This window comes from Exophiala aquamarina (genome assembly GCF_000709125.1).
Source record: "Exophiala aquamarina CBS 119918 chromosome Unknown aczIA-supercont1.5, whole genome shotgun sequence".
Lineage (NCBI taxonomy): Eukaryota > Fungi > Ascomycota > Eurotiomycetes > Chaetothyriales > Herpotrichiellaceae > Exophiala > Exophiala aquamarina.
In genome coordinates this window covers 1,855,881-1,876,806 of record NW_013550583.1, presented here as the reverse complement: position 1 = coordinate 1,876,806, position 20,926 = coordinate 1,855,881, and the positions used below count along the sequence as shown (strand labels likewise).

Below are 20,926 nucleotides of genomic sequence, written 5' to 3'. Positions count from 1 at the left end.
TGGGGTAGCTGAGGTCGGAGTCAATTTGGCGCGCGAGCTAAAATTGTTCTACTAGATCGCTCCTAAGTAGCAGTGTAAAATGTAAAGCAAAATCATTCGCACTTCTCTTTTTGAATCCACCTTGTTGGACCCTTGGTGCATCTGCTTAAGCACTAGTCCGATAAGAGAGGTGGGAACTCATCATTGATGCTGCTGGGGGAGTCAGCTGGCCAGGTGCTGAATGGTGAGTCTAAGCGGCCAAAGTGTTTCACCGGATTCACACAAAAGGAGTCACAGCCTTGCCAAGCATGGTCTATCCTCCATCGTAAGGACGTCGAGGTTATGTTGGCGGGCAATGGCTTCTCTTATTCAAAAAAAGGTGGCAGGCAGTTCAGAAATTATTTTGTGCTTTTTCTCAGGCCGGTGTGGCCCAGAATACGACCTTGTTTACCCTGTACATATTGTGTTCTCGAGTCACTGCATGAAATTGGTGGAACTTGAAGTCTGTTCCATTACCTTGGTAATGGCAACTGCCTTCAAAATCTGAAGAGCTTTGGAGTACTGACGGTCTTACGCTTGTGGTACTCCAAAGTACTTTGGACATGTTCTCGCTGCTCATGCGCAATGACCGAAGGGACCCCACGGAATGGAGACTTCTTTGGCTGATTCTCGGGTGGATTCGGCTAGCAGACTTCCTATTTTGAAAGTAACTACGAGCAGGGCAAAAAGAATTTGTTTCATGCATACAACATTTTCGTAGCGACAACTGAATTGTGTGGGCGAACTCGGCGTGTCGAGTTCTTGGGCGAGGCTGGGTTGGTTCTATAAGTACGAAGTCTCAGATTCGGCTTGACTTTGAAGAAAAACGACTTGGAGCAAGAAGGAGTGGAGACCAGAACCACCAGGGGTCAGGGCTTCACTGCATTCTAAACTGCGGGCGTACATAACGTCCAACGGATCCGAAACACTCGATGCTCGAGCCCTGGTAACTACACACCTGATACGTAAGTTTAGTCGTAATACTGGCAAGGAAAACAAGGGGCAGTGAGCTTCTGCCTCTTGCTGCCTCCTATGTTCGTATCACTTCGTTCCCGGCTGTCAGCGACCACTCGTACGAGGAGGTAGGGAAGTCCCCAGGAGTTCAAGGATTCTCCTTGGTTACGAAGGCGCCTGCTTCGACGTGGTAGATTACATGGCGCAGATGAGTCCAAGAACATGAAATCTGTGGACGAAGGGCGGATATGAATACGCATGCGGATGACCACTCTGTCGAAGAGTCTGCAACGTGATGTAGCTGCGCAAGCAAGGGTTTGGAGTCAGTTCTGCATTGAAATGTGCACGGATGGCACCCAATGCTCAGTGACTTCACCAAATATCCAATCTTGGACAGTCGTGTGTTTGAATGGGGTTCACCTCGACTCCAGAGACATGTTTGGTCAGACACCATTGTCATTAGCCGCGAGGCGCGGCCATGGGCAAGTTGTTACCCAGCTGCTAGAACGTGCTGCCTCTGCACTGGGTCCAGAGACAGGACACCGCGGTCATATGCGAGAGGCATACAGACACGGGAATGGCCAGCCGGGTTCTTTGGAGGACTTGGAACCACCCTCAGCACCGCGGCCGCTGACGTGACTCCCACCATCTTGAATTGCAGCATAGGCGAAACAAAGATAAACGGCACATCAGATAGAATATCCGACAACCGCTAGCCGGTATTTTTTATATATCTGATGGAGACTGTCAGTGCTGAATGGATTCTTCATTCCGAACAGACTACCCGCGTGATCTAGCCTCGCGACAATGCTGCATTTAGTGGTGGCCCCCTTTGCGACCCTGCGCAAATCATCCACCACATCTTTGGGTGCCAGCTCTTCGCTCCATTGGAATTGGCGAGGGAGGACCTAACGCACTCACTTCAGCCCAACACAACAGCGCTCTTATCAGAATCATCTTGATAAGTTGGTGGCCAAGACGGAGCCTGGAGCGGCAGGAGCATTCGTTTAAAAGCGGCAGGATCCAAGGACGTTGACAATTATGCCAAGCCGCCAACCCGTTTTCAGCAATGTCATTCATCCGGCTTCAACGTGTCAAGGTGACATGTGAAAACCAAAGCTCTCGTCTCTTCCATCATCGCTGTGATCCTCTCGCTCCACTCTCTTGCGACTATAACTTCTACTAACGCCCGCCTAACAGGCTATTGACCGCTATCATTACCCTCTCCGTGTCTTCTCTCACGGTCTATTCGTCGCTCATTGATCCGTCCACCGCGTTAAAACCAGTCGACTAAACCTCGCCTGCAACCAAAGCCACTATCCTACCCACAAAGCCCTCTCCAAGCCTGCGGTGCCGATGCCCAACATCATCATTTCTCCAATTTCTCATATATAGTCAACTCGTCCTGATGAACAGGTACCGGCACTTCGCCTAATTACTCCCCCCGACCTGCTTTCTGAATTGCAACACATGACCTGGCAACGAAAGACATACATTGCTTAGGCTATGTCCTACTACTTCTTGCGCCTTCTTTTCCGCCTCTGAGCATTCTACGATTGACTGTATAATTTTGTGTGGTACTTGCCCTGCCTAAAATGGAGAAGTTCTCGCAGTATCGCGACAAGGGTGAATATTTCTCACAAGCCTGCCACATTAGCTCGCACGCACTGACAGTCACCGTAGGATCTGGTATTGCTCCCTTTCTCCCGATCCCACCTGACCCAAAAGGAATTCAACTACCCTTTCACATCTTCCTCTTCGTCTGTCGTGTGCCGCTCCTTTTACTCTTTGCCTTCTCGTACTTTGCATTCCTCCAATGGATGCCAATCGGCGTCTTTGGCAGAAAGGTATCTCTGTGGTGCATTCTTGGAATACCGGGAATATGGTGGATCGATCTACAGATTGATGGCGTAAAGAAAGGGTAAGAGACGAGCAATTCTTGTTGACCGGTACAGAGCGCATACTGATATTGATATCTACAGGTCTTTGGCACAGAACAACGCCCGCCTTCCTCAAAACGGGTCCATTATTACCTCGTCGAGAGCTTCCCCTATTGACGCACTCTACCTTGCTGCCATCTTTGACCCTGTCTTCGTGGCTACATATCCACATACTCGGCTGGTGGAGCCGATATCGCTGTTCCAAGCCGTTGTCCGATCTTTCACACACCCAAAGCTTTATCCCCCGGATGGAGTCAACCTTGTCGACTTGGATGTTTTCATGAAGCGAAACTCGAATCGCATTACTGTTGTTTTCCCGGAATGTACCACAACGAATGGGAGGGGCATCCTTCCCATGAGTCCTAGTCTTCTTGCAGTATCAGCTCGCACCAAGGTATTCCCAGTCAGTTTGAGGTATACACCGGCAGATGTTACTACCCCTATCCCGCACAACTATTTCTCCTTTCTCTGGAACCTTTGCAGCAAGCCTTCACATTGCATTCGCATCCGGATTGCGGAAGCTATATTCAACGTGTCAAAGAGATCGATAGACTCAATCGCGAAGAGCTCTTCCCTTAATGCCAACTACTTGGACACTCTGGGATCGGATGGTGCGGCGAGCGATGCCGACACATTAGTTGGAAGCGAGGAAGGCGAGGGCCCTACAACCAAAGAAGAAAGAGCGTTTCTAGACAAGATTGCCGAGGCTTTAGCTAGATTAGGACGCGTCAAGAGAGTCGGATTGGGAGTTAAAGACAAAATTGATTTTGTAGCCATGTGGACTAAATCACAGAAGAGGCGATAGGGCGCCCAGAACAACTGCGACAAGGGGGATGTACCGAGGATAACACTCCCGCCTTAACACCTTACACTACACACTTGGGAGGGGGGGAAAAGCTACCACTAATAAGGTGGGCAATCGCGAGAATGAAGTCATCTGATGACTGGAGATTGGATTTCTTGGGTGGCAGCCTTGCAGTGACAGTTGACGTGCATTGGCGCGAGATTTGCAATTTGCGAACCACGGCTCTGTGCTGATGTCCTGGTATGGAATGTGCCAACACCTCACATCCCAGTATTATCTCAAAAGAGTCAAGAACATTCAAAATTGTCGACAAGAAAAGAAAAATGCCTGTGCTCGACGTCGACGGCCTTATTCGCCCTTCAAAGTTGCTGAGTCTCCCCTGAATGGCAGTTGCTAAAGATCAATGTCGCGCTTTTGCCGCCAATATATTCCTTGCTCTACACCCCTCGGGCCCGTCTTTGACGACTTCGCAGTCCCATGAACGAGAAGCACCCCCAGACTCCGCATGATTGCTGCATGAAGAGATATCGCAGATATTCTAGTCGAAGTCCACCCAACTAAAACCACTGTACTCTCTAGTACGACAAAGTCACAAGGATGCGAACACCTACACCACCATCATGCCACTTGTTGCGCTCCTTCCTCATCTCCACGGCCATTTCTTCATCCCTTGTCTCACAAGTCTACGCGTCAAGCCAATTCTCTTTCTTCGAGCACAGCTCGTGCAATGCCGGCACAGCGTTTTATCAACTCACCGACCCCAACCCGCTCACCTCCGATTTGAATTGTCACCAGATGCCCAATGGGTCGGTCGCGATCTATATCTCTGACATTGACGAGGGGTGCACGCGTATGTATTCCTGACTCATAAAACTCCATATCTGCGCCATCTCTTCTGCCTTTGCCCTGCCTAAGCTTCGCTCTAACTCACCCCTCACCAGTGCGCACCTACGACTCAGCAACATGCAGCCCCTCGACGATCTCTGGACTCCTCCTGGCCGCTGGGACCTGTTTCTACACCGGCGAAACCGAGCATATAGGGTCATGGCGGGCAGACTGCGTGGGCATCGCGTACACGGACTCCAACGGCGACGACCACGGCAATTCATACTCTTCTGACGCCGGCAACGCCGAGGTGGTGGATATCCTCGCGACAGCGACTGGCCCAGTGACCGTGACACAGACAAACGGTGAGATCACCAAAACCGTCATTCCGGTAAAGCCAACTTCGTCCACGGCCACGGCGAGCTCGACAGATGGTGCGGCTGAGGAGAGAGCGTCTGGCTCAGGAACAGCTTCTGCGACGATGTCAGCGGCGACCACCAGCATGAGCTCGCTCTCGAGCGCCGGGAGCAGGCAGAAGGGTTTGGTGATGGGAATGAGCACTCCAGCCGGGATTATGCTGGCGATTGCCGGCCTTCTCGGCACGAACGAGCTTTTTTAGAGTTCAAATCAACCCCCTCTACCTCTACCGGCCCGCTCCCCCCCCCAAGGGCTTTCAACCACGCGAAGCTACGACGATATGCCCCTTTATGTTTTCTGAACGTGCTTTGAATTTTGGGTTTTGGGTTTTGATTTTCCCTCAAAAAGGGAGTTAGCAGCGACGGGAACACCGGGTGCTGGAATGAATGTCACATGCATAGCATATCATATTATTCGTCTATCTTGGCTCAATTTTCATCCTTTTCAAACAATCTTCTTTTCCCTGGCTTGGATTGAGGGGGCTGTTTTGGGAGAACGCAGGTGAGACAATAGTCCTAGGAAATCGAGGACCCGGAGGCCGCGACGCGGAGATTCTTGCCTTCTGCTTTCTTCTCCTTTCTACGCTTCTTCTAACAGGTCGCCGTACGTCCTTTACAGGTGGTGAGCAGGACGCGGAGTAATTGTGAGCACACGCCTCACGCCAAACGAGGAAGGAAGGAGGGAAGGAAGGAAGGAGGGAAGGAAGGAAGGAGGGAAGGAAGGAAGGAGGGAAGGAAGGAAGGAGGGAAGGAAGGAAGGAAGGAAGGAAGTGCAAATTAAAACACAATAACTGTAGAACATGATTTCATGCAAGTGAGTATTTCGTCTTAATTAATAGCCCAGATGCGCATTGTGCGGTATGACGGCTGTATGATGGCGAAGTATGGATTCCAGGTTATCGTGTTGCCATTATGAGCAGCATTTCATCTAACGCAAGAGGAAGAAAACCCGAGTGTTACAGGATGCCAAGGGCCTCGAACCAAAGGCTTGAAGTACATAACACAGAGACATCACATCTCACCTCCACCTAGAACTCGATCGCTCACTCTCCGCCAGACTGCGCTCGATGTCGTCTTCGTATTTGTATGTGACACGCCGGCTTCCTCGCGAGGAGTGATGCTCCCCACCACCGCCACCGCCGCCGCCGCCGCCACCACCACCACCACCAGCGGAAACGGATTTTGCGGCAGCCTTCTCTCTCCGCTGCTGCTCCTTGAGCATGCGCTCGCGGTTCCTTGCTTCACGTTCTAATGTATGCGGGTCCTTATCCATTGCTACAACGGCAGCAGAGGCAATGGGAGTCGGGGTGCCTGTGGCGCTGGATCGATGTGAGCGGCTAGTAGTCGCAACAGCTGTACTGGAATACTCTTCATTCTCTTGTTGGCGATGATGGTCCCGTTTATGCCTTCGTGACCGATGCCGAGATTCCTGGTCATCATCATGGTGCTCGTAGTCATAGTCCTTGTCATAGTCCTTGTCGTCTTCTCGATGTCGATCGTGCCGCGATCGTTTGCGATCTCGATCTCGGTCGCGTTCTTTTTCGCGATATCGATCTTCTTTGTCTCGGTCTCTCTCTCGGTCTCGGTCTCGGTCTCGATCTCGATCTCTGGGTTTTTCCCTCTCACGATCTCGTTCTCGATCACGGTCGTCATATTTGGAAGAGCGACCGGTTCGGTGCCTGCTCCTGTTATCACCGCCATCGCGTCCATCGCGTCCATCACGGTGGGATCGACTGGATTCCTCGTGGTCTTCCATTTCATGGTCACCATTGGCGTCTTCATGGTATGCCCGTGAGCGAGAGAGTTGGAGTTTGGATGATGTTGCCCTCGGTTTGTCACCACGACCTCTCCTCAAGGCCTTTCTATCGGCAGAATCTGAAGCATCAATTGAAGGTTGTCGTTCGTCTCGGTCGTAATCATCATAGGACGATCGTTTAGACGATCGTCTATATGGTCTGTCCTTCTCCTTCTCTCGCTCATTGCCATCTTGTTCGTCGACATCATATTTTGAACTTGCGTAGTTTTCCTGTCGAGGATATGTCTTCGAATCATCCTTTGCTTTATAGTCATCATGCTCACTTGAAGTGGGTGTCTTGACCGCAGATGTCTCAAGGCCATGGGACTCTGGTCTTTTGGGAGAGCCCATCGAAGCCCGGCCAATGAAATGAAAACCCGAACTTACACTTGCAGGGCGGGAAACTGGTCTTGAAGGTGCGGGTGGCTCACGCATAGCTCTTGGGCCCGTAGGAGCTCCTACAACGCCAGGGGCAGCCAGGGGCATTTGAGAGTTGGGCTTTACTTGGGGAGCAGAATGACCATTTTGCATAGAGATCGAACCACGACCACGTTGAGCAAATCTACCATGTCCGCGACCGCGATAGCCATAGTCATACTGAGCTGCAGGCCCTAGTGGCGCAGACGGTGGTGGCATGGGGCCTTGGAGGTCTTCCTCGTATGCTGCGGGTATGGGCTTCGGCTGATCAGACGCTGGCGTTGGGTCATCTGTAGCTACCGATGGTATTGGGATTGGAGCATCGCCGACATTCTTGATAGAACCATTGGCGCAAAATTCTGCTTCGGCATTTGGTTTGTTTTGAGAGCCTATCTCCTGGTGAGTCTCTTCACCTGTGACTGGAAGGGGATCTGAGGCCTTCTTATCATTATCAGCACTAGTGGATTTTTGGTAGTCTTCACCTAAGGCTTCCTGTATGTCGTCTTGCCCACCGGGAGCAAATTCGTCGTGCTCGTGGTCATAGTGGTCGATGTTGGTGTTTGATGGTTCGTTGGCAGAGGTGCCATTCTTATAATCATCTGTGTTTTGGGAACGCATCGCTTGGTTGTCGTATTGATTGGGTCCACTAGAAGATGGCTGCTGCTGCTGCTGAAATTGCGAGTACTGGTTGAAATTACCACGGCCTCTACCGTAGCCACCGCGACCGCGACCACGACCGCGGCCATAGCCACGGCCAGAATAGCCATTTTGGAAATCACCATTGGGGTATTGCTGCTGGAAATTGCCAGACTGTGCCATACTGAAACCATAGTTGGAACCGAAGTCACCACCCATGCCATTCGAGAATGCATTTGCATTATTATTCTGCCACATATTGTTGTTTTGGCCGTTATTCCAGCCAGAATACATCCCTTGGTTGGAATTAAAGTTCATTCCCATATCCATGCCATTCATATTATTCATGCCTCCATTGGGGCTGCCAAATCCACCAAACATGCCTGGTGACATTGAATTCATTCCCATGGGCATTCCTGCTGGTTGTCAGTTGGCCAATTTGCGTAGCGGTGGTGCAGGTCGAACTTACCCATCATTGGATTGAAATTGCCCATGCCATTTGCCATCATCTGCATCATCTGGTTGTAGTCCATGTTGTTGAAACCATTCATCATATTGGAGAAATCGTTTGGGTCCATACCGTTGGTAGTGGCTTGGTCTTGACTGTTGGAGAAGGTACCTTTGTTGTTGTTTATTTTCTCCAGATCAGCGTTGTATTGATCCTCGGCGGGATCTTCGATGATGATTTTTTTTTGCGAAGGGATGTCGTCCTGGTCCTCGTCGGGCTCAACTTGAATCTCGACATGATCGTCGTCTGGTTCGCAGGAGTCTGGCTCAGGATCCTGCATTTGTGTGAGAGAAGCTGAAAGTGAGGAGGGCGCGACTTACTTCTATAGAGGGTTGAACATCATTCGCGGGAGTGGTCTCGCGTTCCCCTGTACCTGCAGATATCGCGTCTGCCACCATGACCACAGACCCATTCACCTCTGCATGCCCGTTTGTGGCAGTGTTTGTCTGCTCAGACTGCACGTTATTGTCTGCTGAGTTCAGTTCTGCGACCTTCGCCTCTGCTTTTGCCTTCTCTATCGTCTTAAGGTAAGATTTGACCGTCGTTCGCATGGCCTTGTTAGGCTTGCACACATCGCTGTTGAAAGGCTTATGATCGCATATGGGACAACTAATGTCGCAGCGAGAAGTAAAACCTGGGGCCCGTTAATAGAGGTTCATGACGAGGAAGCTTCCAGCTAACATGATTCACAAATCACTGTATCACAACATGTTGTCTTATACGCATTGAGGTTGAACTTGTGGCAGGCATTACAATGAAGTCGATCTGGAATTTTCTCCAGGCCCAAAGCGCTGTCCAGATTAGTTCCTGATCTAGGATTCGAGGAGTCCGCGAGGTAACTCACCTGACCGTGTCGGCTAGCGATGCGACCAAGTCCGCATCAGCCATCTTGCTGTGTGGGTTGGAAGACACAAGGAATGGATGGCAGGCTGCAACGGCGCAGGGTCGAGACGTGGATGCAGTCTAGGGCTATTGGAGTAACAAGGCAAGAAAGCGCCATTACGAGAGGGTGAAGGAGTGCATTTTCATTTAGGTTTTCGAGTCAGTCGTGAAGGGAGATAGATAAAATAGAAGAGATGTTGTGGTGGCTGTGGTGTAATACTGAAGCCAGAAGTATCATGGCATGTAATTTTTGATGGAGAGCCGATCAGGTGCAAACTCGTCCAGCCGAAAAGGCAGCCGTAGTCGCAAGAGCAACCCAAGCAGGCAAGAGCAGGCAAGATGGGTTCATGGTGCGACCGACAGCCGAGATCGACTACTGCGGTCTGAGTTAGTTAGGCGTCCCTGCTACCGCTTTTAGCGGTCCATTTATCACTAACTTGACGCCCAGGGCTCCTCCACCTTGTGCCTGGCCGCCTGGGGAAGCCCCTCAGCCACTGGGAGCCTAAGGTATCCCGAACGGAAGACTCATAACGCAATGATGATTGATAAACTCCTGATGAAATGCGGCCGACAAGGCGAGCGTCTACAAGGTACCGAATAGACAAGCCGCCCTCCAAAGTCGATGAAGTCACGATCCATATTTCTTGAACAGTGTTCGCACAGAAACAAAGGCAATGAACTACATTACTGGGGTTCAAGGGCCTCCAGCTGATTGAGAGGTATATTTGGGGTTCCATTTGCCCTTCTTACATTGTTCTCTTGTTTCTATCTATTCTGACACTCGTTTCATTCAACCGACATTATTGTGCTGGGAAAACTCACTAGACATTCCAAAGTCTGTACATCGAAACGACCACATTGGGTTTCAACCATGATATTAGGACCAATCAGTCTCCTCGACTGTTTGGCTTTTGTTATAATCCTCATTCCTCAGCTTCTGTACCAAGCAGGCATCTTTTCCCTTGTTCTTGTCATAGCAAAAGTGATACCATTTCTGAGTAAGCAGCGATACCCGCTCACAATGATAACGAACCTCGTTAACAACGTTCCCAGTTTTCCGATTGCCATTTCAATTAATACGTGAACGGAGCTACACGAACAAGAGCCAACAGTCTCCATTTACAAGGAATGCCACTCTTTTCCAGGACCTGGTCATCCGATGTGTCCGCTATGCATTTGCAAACATTCCCGCCAGCATCGGAAGGGTTTTCTTTTCAAAATGGGTGGCCTATCCATTCTTTCGCTTCAGGCTCCTTCGACATGGCTATCTGCATTGTCCCATGTACTATCGAGAGATCATCAGACGTGGCGTAAGAGGTTTGTGGATAGTTGATAATCCAAACTCCGATCCGGACATTGTAATATATTACGCACATGGTAAATACATTGACCTATTGGAAGGCTGCCTGGTTGTGCTAATATCTCTGACAAGGCGGCGGTTTCTCCATGGGGTCAGCATACTTCTATATCGAATTTCTCATGGCTTGGGCTACTCGATTAAAGGAGAGCGGCTTCGATAATCCGGCGGTATTTGCTCTAGAGTACACCCTGGTTCCTGATGCCCAGTGGCCGACGCAATTTAACGAGACCAGGTCTGGCTACACTTTCCTGCAAGATGCCTTTGGCGATGGTTCGGCCGCGAAAATCTGCGTCAGTGGAGATTCTGCTGGGGCGACGCTTATCCTCAGTATGTTGCTTCAGCCAGGACACCTGGAGCAGGATCCTCACTTTCAAGCACTGCACAAACCTGGATTGGCCATTTTGATGTCTCCATGGACTCACCTCGTCTCATCACTCAACCAGAATACGCCGAGTGACTACCTAGATCGAGAGAGTCTGCATCTGTATGCAAAGCAATATGCGGGGACATCAACCACGACGGATGAAGTTATATCTCCGGGATTAAGCACAGGTCGATGGAAGCACGCATCGCCGATCAACGGCTATCGGATTGTGTATGGGAGCGAGGAAGTTTTTGAGCCTGGTATCCATCAGATGATCAAAAATATGAAGACCAATGGGGCGGCAGTAAAGGAACATGAACATAAAGCTGGGATTCACGCTTGGCCGGTCGTCAATCTGTTTCTCGGGGCAAGTCGAGAGGAACGAATGTCAGGGCTTGACATCATAACTGAATACATCATGGCCTCGAGTATGGCGTCAAAAGTTGTAAAGGCGTCGAAAGAGACTTGAACTCGATTCAACATTAGACATGCCATCAGATTAGATCAAGTTTTAAAGTCGTTCATGGAATAATTCTAGTGTTGTGACCAGCTACGACCACAGCTTGGACTGGGTTGTTGCATGGCCACTTAACTAGAACTCAACCTCAGCTTGCTCTGTCATCATTTGGCTAGTCAGATGTTGATGGATTTTGTCTGAAGTCAAGTTTAAGTCCCAGCGTCCGGAGTTACGGCGGGCAGTCATGACGCGAACTGGCCAAGACCCGCCAGGCGCGTCTACAATACAGGGAGGCCTCGTCATGGGCAGAGATCGCATGACAGCGGCAAACTCAGCTGTTTGAGTCAACAAGTTGGTATTGTAGACCATAGAGAGTCAGGAAAATGGTACAGCAGAATCATGTATTCACTCAACGTTGAGTATTGGAGTTCGTAAGGCTGAGGATGGAATCTCTACTCGTACAGGAGCCATGATCTGCAGGGAAGGCTGACGGGCGGAAAGCCAGAAAGGCCCAAATCTTTATGCCTGGCTCCTGAGTCCTGATACGCGTCGAGAACGAGATTGGTGCGGTACACACTGGGTGGGAGCGCAGTGGTGGGGAAGGAAACATAGTCAAGCAGGGACTTGGCCTGTTTAGAGCGGGATGGCACAGGGCAAATGGCGCGCTGTGGATGGCTGATGCGATCGGGCAGGGTTGTTTTAGAGTTAGCCTGGCGCACCCTGGAGCTCTTTGGGATGATCCAACGACCAGGCCAAAGATTTTATAAGGTCCATCGCGCCCCTCGCCTGGGCCGAAGCCCCTCACCTCAGCCTGTGTTTGTGGTTGCGTGTTTTCTGGCATCCGATCTGTGCTTGGGAAAGGATCCCCCGAACTTCCGAGTCTCTCTCCGAAACACCCAGTGACCACATCTTATCTTATCTCCCGGATCTACATTGATCCTTCCACCTCGTCATCCATCAGTCACCAGCGGACCAAGTTCCCACGTGATATCTAGATACATTCAGCATTGCTCTTGCATTTTTGGTGACCATGCACGCTACCACGTGAAGACCGTGCCAGAACGTTGCATTGCTATACTACCTTTACATTCCAAAATGTCGTTGATACGCACCTCAAACTGCCCCAGCCACCTCAGTATTACCAGAATTGCAATCGCCCAGACCAAACTTACGGAAATCACCAAGACATGAACCGCAACGAAGAACAAGAAAACTACAGGCCGAAAAGTCCAGACCTTAGTGCGCTGCAGCCACCTCCACCGCCTAAACTGAGCCGAATTCCATCCTATCCAGACTCTTCTTTTCCTGCTGGTTATTCTTTTTCGCCCCGTGGCTCCTACGACGCTTCACCTTTCTTTTCTCCACAAACTACAACTCCCTCGACTTCTTATTTCGGTCCTAGGACTCAACCACCCACCACTCCTCAGCAATTTTCACCACCACCATTCAGAACACAACAGCAACCCTACTCTCAACCTCCAGGTCCATTCTATCACAACCCTCCGCCACCACCAACTTTCTCTCAACCACAACATCCTTATCAACCAGATTTCGGGTACGCCCAACTCCAGCCAGAACCTATTAACCAACATTACCCTTTGCAGGCTCCCGCCCTGCACCAATCATACGGAGAGATGCCTCGAACACGCCAGCAGCGGGCAGAGGAGCAGCTCGACCTGAACTATGACCCACGCGGTCCACCAAGACAGGCAATGCCTGTCAAGTCAGAGTCATTTCCGCCCACCATGCCTATGGCCCTGCCCGACCCAGCTCATGGCATCGACGTGAGAACAAAATTCCCCGTTGCTCGGATCAAACGAATTATGCAGGCCGATGAAGACGTGGGCAAAGTCGCCCAAGCGACCCCCACTGCAGTTGGTAAGCTTCCTCTTCAAACAGCTAGGAATCGATGACTGACTACAACACAGCCAAAGCTCTTGAGCTTTTCATGATTGCCCTGGTGAGCAAGGGAGCTGAGGAAGCAAAAGCCAATCGATCTAAACGGGTCACTGCTCAACATCTGAAGGCAGCCCTGATGAAAGACGGCCAATACGATTTCTTAACTGACATTTGTGAAAACGTCCCGGATGAAGGATCTAAAAAGGGACGAGCCAAATCCGAAGCAAAGAGCGAAGACAGCGAAGACGACATTGCCCCCAAGAAGAAAGGCAAGGGAGGAAGGAAGAGGAAAGCTAACAGTAGTGATGATACTGATTGAAAAGGTACACGATTATTCTGAACAGTTTTTCGGTCGACCCGATCCCTTCTCCTGTATGTGATACGAATTACATATGGTATTTTTAGCGTCAGCATATGCCTGCACGCAGTGATAGATGATGCACTCAATCAGACGTCAGCTTGGAGTTACATGACGATACAAGCTTGTTTTAACATCATGGCAATCCGGGCTCGGACGAATTCCCAATCCGTCCAAGATAGATGCCTGCCACGACAAAATTCATATCAGAACCAGGATACTGCAAGTGCTGATGGAAGATATCAGACAGCATAGTTCCTCACGCCTGAATATAACACCACAATACTGGACCGTTCAGCTCAAAGACCAAGTCCGTTGGTTCAATGGGATATGCTGTTTAACCTTTTGAATTTGTTCAGGCCGTCTGGTGTCTGTGTGCTGGACTTGTGGTATTGTCACGCCATGGCCAAGGGGCTTGATTGACGATGGCCATAGCAATGAACAGACCGAAGAAGGCAGTGAAAGACACAGAAATCCAGCCAACCGTGGGCGAATAAGCCACCACGACCAGACACAAAATGACAAATGCGCCAATGATCAAGCCACCCATAAGACCACTCGCCAGAATAGCGTACATTTGGACTTGCCATTGACTTGTCTTTCCGTTGATTCCATCCCAATCGGCTATCCAGTGACTCTTGAAGAAGGTCAACAAAGTGGAACCAGAGGAGGCGAATGCCAGTCCAAGCAAAAAGAGAAGCCAACTGATGGCGAGGAATTGCTGGACTTGTTCAGTTGAGAATCTTGGGTTCCTCGAGGGCGGATCTTGTGTGTTGTTGGATAGAACGTAGGAGAATGTGACACTTGCTCCCAAGGATGAGATACCGATTATGGTGGTAAATAGACCATTGAAGAAGGTTGCTACGGAGGTGCCCGAGTGTTTGGCCATGGGGCGAATTTGACCGAGAGAATGGCCATGTTCAGAAAAGAGTCCTGTCGCTGTCTTGCCTGGTTGGATCTCATTGGCAGACTGATGGTGATCCGAATGGTGGTCGCTGTAGAACGAATCTCCCATTTTCACGTTATTGTCGCTGCTCTTCCCTGCTGGTTCAGCCGGCTCTGAGTCGACCCGTTTATTTCGAGCATCGTCGTTCGAAGCAGACATGACGGACTATAAGGACGAAGACCACAAGCCTGCTCAGTTGCGTCACGCGGTGTGGTTCAGCCTAGCGCTTGGATGTTTTGACACTGCCTCCACAAGTCAAAGTTGGGGCCTTGGGAGGAAAAGCTCGCTTCGGTTGCTTCAAAACGACATACGACATACGTACAAGTTACGAGGGGGTGCACTTAGACCAGCAGTGTAGATTAGAGACCTCTTGCGTAGATGGCGGCAAGTGCACCTCAATAAGAAGATGTCGAATGGCGAGAGCAATGGCGATGCTGACAGCCTTGTGACTCGCCTGACGCCTGACGAGCAGCCGCCATCCACACCACATCCACCCCAAGACTGCGACTACTGTGTCAGAAGGCCATCGATTCCCCTTCTGCTTCCATCCTTGCTGTGGCGCAGGTCAACCTTGGGTACTAGCAATATGAGTCACCAGCTACAGATACAGACACTATGGATCTTGTATGTCCTTCCACTTGACGTTGTGCGAGGTCAAGTCTAACACGGGCATTCGTTTGTAGCTCACGCGTCTGATCGCAGGCTCCGGCAACTCTCCAACCAAGCGGCAGAGCAATACCCCGGCCGAACGCCTTTCAACCTGCAAAAGCATATGCAATGCTTTGACGGTAGGTCTGCTGATGTCCATGTCATCTGCTCGACAGTAACTGACCGCTTCAGCACACATGGCGTAGCGGGAAGGTCGAGCAAGAAGATGAATCTGCCCTGACCTACACAGCAAAACTCCTCCACCGCCTCGAAGCTCTCCTCCATGACGAGTCCCGCCGAGCAGCTCCTCATTCCTGCCTCAGATATGTAGCCTCGAGTCAGACCTACATCATCATCACAAAGCTAGCCGTCTCATCAAGGGACGTGGAGATCATCGGTCTATCCGCCCAACTCTTCCACGTCCTCATTAATGGCGAAGCCGAGGGACTTCTGGATAGCAAACTATTCACGAGGTCACTGCTGGATCTAGTATGCTATGCTACAATAGGAGGCCAAGTCATCGTTGAGGAACGGCTGCAGACCGACCTAGTCGAGTTGCTCTTCGAGATTGCGACAAAGATTAGGTCTGACCCGGACATCCTCCCCGCCTGGTTCTTCCCAGAGCGTGAGAACGCCCGAGGCCGCACTAGTGCAGATGAGTCAAGGAGAAGTCAATTTCCCTTATTCTATGTCCTGGTGCAATACGTCCATCATGATGGTCCTGTGGGCGATTTCGCCAGGACCGCCTTGTTATATTTGACTGAAACTGCTTCCAGGTTCAAACCTCTGGAGACTTGGATGATCGAAAGTGATTTAGCACCGCAAATGGCTAGTGGTCTTGGTGCTTTGTATAGCAGATTGAGCAGGCAATCTAATTCTCTGGGCACAGGAGCAGCTTGTATTCCCATCGTCGCACTGTCCGACAAACCACAGCCCCTACAATCGATCTCAAGTCCCAATCCAGACGCTCAAAACGAGACCAAATCCTTCTACTCCTACTTGGCATTCTGGCAAGATACGCTGAATCATTGTAAATCAGTCGAAGTCAGAGATACTTTGTTGGACCATTTTCAGGTACTCTTCGTGCAGCAACTATTGTACCCTTCGCTGCTGGAGTCCTCTGATGTTGAAGGAGGCTCCACAGCTGCAGTGATCTCACATCTTTACCGCCTGTTACAAGCACTCGAACATTATCAGCTGGTCGACCGAATCTTGAGCTATCTTTTGGCATCGATGAATGTGCCGGTTGAGCCAAGAGAAAAGGGACACCGACGGCAAAGGATGTCTGTCAGTCGCAGAAAATCAATAGACCACCTGAAAGCTTTGGTAGAGGTTGACGACACTCCTTCCCCAAATCTGTTCAACCTCCTGGACTTGATGGTGATAAGTTTGAAATCCAGCCACCCCGAAACTGTCAACGCCTGTTTGAAGCTCCTGTCCATTATCGTGTCAAAACACCATTCTCATGTGTTGTCGAATCTCTTCCGCCTGGAACCTGCATCGAATTTACAGCTCCAGCGTGGAGTCAATCAGTTCAACAGCAATATGATTCAGCTGTTTGACTATGCGGTCGCGATATCTGAATATGACGGGATGGATAGCTCGTATCAAGGGGCTCTACTCGATGGCCAAATTATCCTTGAACAGCACAGTTGTCTCTCAAGCAGTCCTGACGAGCTCGATCAGGGCCACCGGGATTTATCAATCGGTCGTAATTGCAAACTTTTCGAGGCGATCGTCTCTTTGCTACGCAACTTCTTTGCGAACGATACCATCACCAATCTCTATCTTACCGAGGCGATCATAGCCGTTACTGCATGTGAGCACTTGTCTTTAGTAGGATGGTTTTTACCGACAGAAGGACAGGGTCATGTGGAGGATAACTCCTCGTACAACATCACCTTTATCATTAGCGAGTTGATTGAACAAGTTCGACAGTGGAAGTCACAGTTTGCGGAATGGGACCAGTTACTAGCTCGAAGGAGAATAGATCTCGCGGAGGAAGAGCCACAAGAACGAAACTTAAACAGAAACCGACCTTTCGAGCAGACACGCCTTACTACTCTGACGACAAGTCAACATCATGATTCACGATCAAGTAGTCCTACACAATCACAGTCCAGACCGACCACACCAAGAGGTAGAAAAGTTGCGACCACGGAATTTGGCTCTATCGATAGTACCATCAGTAAGCCAGCTGGTCACCGGATGGCTTTAGCTGAGCATACAATTGGCCGATCGCCTCAGCGACCAGCATTGCCAGCGGACGCCAGTAAAGAAACGGAAAACCAGCTTGAAGCATCACTTCGCACGCAGAGCAAACTGGCCGCGGTTCTGAGGACACAGGTGCAGCTTGTGAATACTCATGCGCCTGAAGAAGCATCATCATCCTTGCCAGTATTGGCCGGGCGCATGCAGACCTCGAGTCCGGGACCTAGCAACCTTCGGCTTGCTCTTCCTGGGAGTGAGAATTCTGGGACAGTGACTCCAAGCATGCAAGAAGAGCCCGTGCCTCGAAGTCAAGCCAGCGTCAGCCATATCATCACCAATGCCATTATCCTACAAGAATTTATCCTGGAGCTTGCCGCCATGGTGCAGCTCCGCGCAACCTTCTTTGACGAGGTTGACCTCAACGTAAAAGTGAAGGACAAAGAATGAAAGGTATTGTGGCTCGGTATATAGCATAGCATATCATGTTGTCTTTTAAATTCGCATCGATACCCTCTGTTCATGATAGAGGACCGTTCGTCCACCAGCTTTCTTTTCCGGCTCAAAGACGGTTCATATTTAACAGTTAAACACCATTAGTTAAGTTGGGTGTCAAAGTAGAGCGCTCATACTCATCCAACAACGCCAGGAAATGGTTCCGGCGCCAAGTAGAAATCCACGAGATGGCAAAGGCATTCCGCTGCAACTGAACCAGCTCCTTTCTGGTCAGATCAGTCTCAGTGGCCATCTTCTCCATGTTCTCATTCGCATAGGCGCGGAAATAAGCCGGGTCATCAGAGTTGACAGTGACCTTGACGCCGCGGCGGAGCAGGCTCACAATCTCCTTTCCCTTGAAATCAGAGGTCACCACGCTGTTAGACACCGGACAGCACGTGAGCCCGATGCCCTTTTCCAGCGCGATGGAGATCAGGGATTCGTCACCGACGATGTTCGTCCCGTGGTCGAGCCGGTCGACCTGCAGCTCCGTCAGGGCCTGCCGGATGTGCGTCAGCGTGTTTGGCTGGTCGATGTCGCAGTGCACGGTGAGCAGGAAGCCTTCCTTGCTTGCGCGCTGGAAGACCGCCGCGAACTTGGCGGGCGGGTTGTCGCGCTCATCGGAGTCGAGCCCCACGCCGATGATCGAGTCCTTGAACGGGAGGGCTTCCATTAGTGTCGCCATGGCGAATTCCGCGGAGGCGTCGCGCAGGAAACACATGATCAGGCTCGCGGAGATGCCGAGCGTGCGCTGTGCAGTCACTAGGCCGAGCCGGTAGCCGCGCAGCACGGTCGCGAAGGGGATGCCTCGTCCTGTGTGTGCTTGTGGGTCGAAGAAGAGTTCTACGTGCTTGATGTTCTGGGAGTGGGCATGGGTGAGGAACGCGAGGGCCAGGTCTCGGAAGTCATGCTCCGTTTGCAGCACGGCCATGTTCGGGTAGTAGACTGCTAAAAAGGAGGCGAGGTCGTGGAATGCGTAGCCTGCCTGTGGTGCTTGGCCTTCTTGAGGCGTCGATACTGATGCTGGCACTGGCATATTGTTCCGCTCCGCTAGGGAACGTGCCAGCTGGGGCGTCAGACAGCCTGTTGTGTGGTCAGTATTTGGGGTCTCATGTTGTTGCATAAGTTGTAGTTTCATTCCACATAAATGTCATGCATTTCCTGTTGTCCGCATGGAGATTTTGCCAATAGGAGACATCGTGCCTGGGAGGGCAGGGTAGGGGCAGGGGTGCGAGTTACCCATAGTGGCCAGAATGATGGTGGATAACAGCACGAGATACTTGGTACCGAGTACTCCGTAGTAGTGATGAAGACGATGAGTCAAAATGATCATGCTTAATTCATGAAACGAACAACCCCGGGTTTGGTTTTCCGGATGCTTTCTGCTTACCTTCCAGGTGAACATGTAACTCGGCTTTGGGCATGCCGGCGATCCATGCCTTGAGATCTGAAGAGGCCATGACTGACTGAGAGATAAGAGACTAGATGGGGATGCAACGAGATGCGATAATTTGATTTGATATTCTGGATGGAGGGCCAGGCAGACAAGTCCTGGGTGGATACGGTATCTTCGGCTGGTGGCAAGCCAGCCAGCGAATCGTAGATGGTTTACTCTTTGGAAAATGACACGAGCTTGAGAACCTCAGACAGAGAATGTTTTTGATGTGTGTCGTGTTGAGCTGATGTTGGGGATTATTGATGACTTGCCTTATTGTTGTGGTTGGTTTCTCTGTTTCACGGCAGTGTTGGGTAGTTTGAACTTACTGGAGAGATAAGTGCACTGTACCTGATTTGGGGTGTACGAACCCTCCAATGAATGAATGATAAAGTGTCATCCTGCACCGCGGACGATGACGATGACGGCCTCCTTCCCACTTTCGCGCTTGTGAGGTTTGAAAGGTTGGCCAGAATTATGGAGGTCAGGTGGCCGCAGCCGTGCCAGGTGGTCAAGTCACGTGAAATCCCGTGACAAAACCATACCACTCTCGCACGAGACTTGGCCTTTGAGAATGCCGGTTCTTCACTATGTACGGAGTGCGTGTAGAGATCAAAATAACCACTCGTGGATCTGTACTCCTGATCCAACGTGCGGTTTGCACTACGAAAGAACTTGGACTGTGGAATTAGGCTGGTGACAGCTGACATCGCAGTGAGCCACAGCCTGGGGGCTGCATCCAATCTTCTCGGGGGTTCCATCTCTAATAGGGGTGAAGACCAATGCAAGTTCGCCAATGGTTCTGCTGGGGGCGAGGGGCGCCTCAGGCCTGTGCAGGAGGATAGAGGAAGGTGGGCAAACAGGAAAAACAGGGAGTCAACGGGAGCCTCTTTGGCAGGCGCGATCCCTGAAAGAAAGAGTGGGGAAGAGTGGAAAGAGGGGCGCTTAAGCGGAGCGCCACTGCAGTCTAACTGATCTTGGCCAGCTGAAACACCAGAAGTTGGAGCGGCTGTTGGCACTGAAGTCAGGAAGGAGAGAGTCTACGGACGGAGTACGGAGTACGGAGTGCATACTCGTATGAAGGTAATGGTACCAGACAGACCAAGGGAAGGCCTCTGGCTACCACTACCACGCCCCAACTACCAACTACCATACACGGTACTGTGCGCCTGTGCTGCCACCCACCATCACCAACACTCAGGCCTTCCTTAGAGTCCCAGTCCAAGGCTGCAGCGTGGCCAACCCCCCGTGCCCAACCTTCACTTCTGGGTTCGGCACCCGCACCCACACCCACACCCGCAGCCCCTCGGCCCTGGTGCCCTGGTACTTGCTAACTCCCTGTAGTAAAAGTGCTGGCTAGTTGGCTACATAGTAGCGTGGCCACCTGTATATGCGCCCAGCGATTATCATTGCCGTTCAGTAATAATAATTTCTCCTGATCTTCACATAACTCCGTATTCCTACCACTACGCTATCTACTCCGTATCCTCTCCCGGAGTGTCCATACTCCGTAACTGTTGCCAGTCTTTCATGTCAACCTCATCTTCTAATCCCATTCCT

General features: G+C 50.8%; 8 protein-coding genes across 8 annotated transcripts; 5 read left to right on the top strand and 3 right to left on the bottom strand.

The window, feature by feature from the left end:
• Positions 1–2,567: 2,567 nt before the first annotated feature.
• On the top strand, positions 2,568–3,717 carry A1O9_07333 (uncharacterized protein; the record flags this gene model as incomplete). The annotated part of the gene is made up of 3 exons (XM_013404279.1): positions 2,568–2,598; positions 2,656–2,893; positions 2,955–3,717. The coding sequence occupies 3 exons, from the start codon at positions 2,568–2,570 to the stop codon at positions 3,715–3,717; spliced, it is 1,032 nt and encodes a 343-aa protein (XP_013259733.1).
• Positions 3,718–4,350: 633 nt separating this feature from the next.
• A1O9_07332 (uncharacterized protein) lies at positions 4,351–5,143 on the top strand (the record flags this gene model as incomplete). The annotated part of the gene is made up of 2 exons (XM_013404278.1): positions 4,351–4,567; positions 4,659–5,143. Coding segments are annotated over 2 exons (702 nt in total), but the record flags the coding sequence as incomplete, so codon positions are not given.
• Positions 5,144–5,976: 833 nt separating this feature from the next.
• A1O9_07331 (uncharacterized protein) lies at positions 5,977–8,949 on the bottom strand (the record flags this gene model as incomplete). Its single annotated transcript, XM_013404277.1, has 3 exons — positions 8,635–8,949; positions 8,276–8,588; positions 5,977–8,225 (listed from the first exon to the last, which is right to left on the bottom strand). The coding sequence occupies exons 1-3, from the start codon at positions 8,863–8,865 to the stop codon at positions 5,977–5,979; spliced, it is 2,793 nt and encodes a 930-aa protein (XP_013259731.1). The 5' UTR covers positions 8,866–8,949.
• Positions 8,950–10,067: 1,118 nt separating this feature from the next.
• On the top strand, positions 10,068–11,389 carry A1O9_07330 (uncharacterized protein; the record flags this gene model as incomplete). The annotated part of the gene is made up of 3 exons (XM_013404276.1): positions 10,068–10,194; positions 10,250–10,573; positions 10,629–11,389. 3 exons carry the CDS (start codon positions 10,068–10,070, stop codon positions 11,387–11,389), a joined length of 1,212 nt encoding a protein of 403 aa, XP_013259730.1.
• A 1,622-nt stretch (positions 11,390–13,011) lies between these two features.
• Positions 13,012–13,595, top strand: A1O9_07329 (uncharacterized protein; the record flags this gene model as incomplete). The annotated part of the gene is made up of 2 exons (XM_013404275.1): positions 13,012–13,255; positions 13,306–13,595. 2 exons carry the CDS (start codon positions 13,012–13,014, stop codon positions 13,593–13,595), a joined length of 534 nt encoding a protein of 177 aa, XP_013259729.1.
• Positions 13,596–13,989: 394 nt separating this feature from the next.
• Positions 13,990–14,586, bottom strand: A1O9_07328 (uncharacterized protein; the record flags this gene model as incomplete). Its single annotated transcript, XM_013404274.1, has 1 exon — positions 13,990–14,586. The coding sequence occupies exon 1, from the start codon at positions 14,521–14,523 to the stop codon at positions 13,990–13,992; it is 534 nt and encodes a 177-aa protein (XP_013259728.1). The 5' UTR covers positions 14,524–14,586.
• Positions 14,587–15,195: 609 nt separating this feature from the next.
• Positions 15,196–17,886, top strand: A1O9_07327 (uncharacterized protein; the record flags this gene model as incomplete). The annotated part of the gene is made up of 3 exons (XM_013404273.1): positions 15,196–15,204; positions 15,264–15,368; positions 15,421–17,886. The coding sequence occupies 3 exons, from the start codon at positions 15,196–15,198 to the stop codon at positions 17,884–17,886; spliced, it is 2,580 nt and encodes an 859-aa protein (XP_013259727.1).
• Positions 17,887–18,022: 136 nt separating this feature from the next.
• On the bottom strand, positions 18,023–18,967 carry A1O9_07326 (adenosine deaminase; the record flags this gene model as incomplete). Its single annotated transcript, XM_013404272.1, has 1 exon — positions 18,023–18,967. The coding sequence occupies one exon, from the start codon at positions 18,965–18,967 to the stop codon at positions 18,023–18,025; it is 945 nt and encodes a 314-aa protein (XP_013259726.1).
• Positions 18,968–20,926: the final 1,959 nt, after the last annotated feature.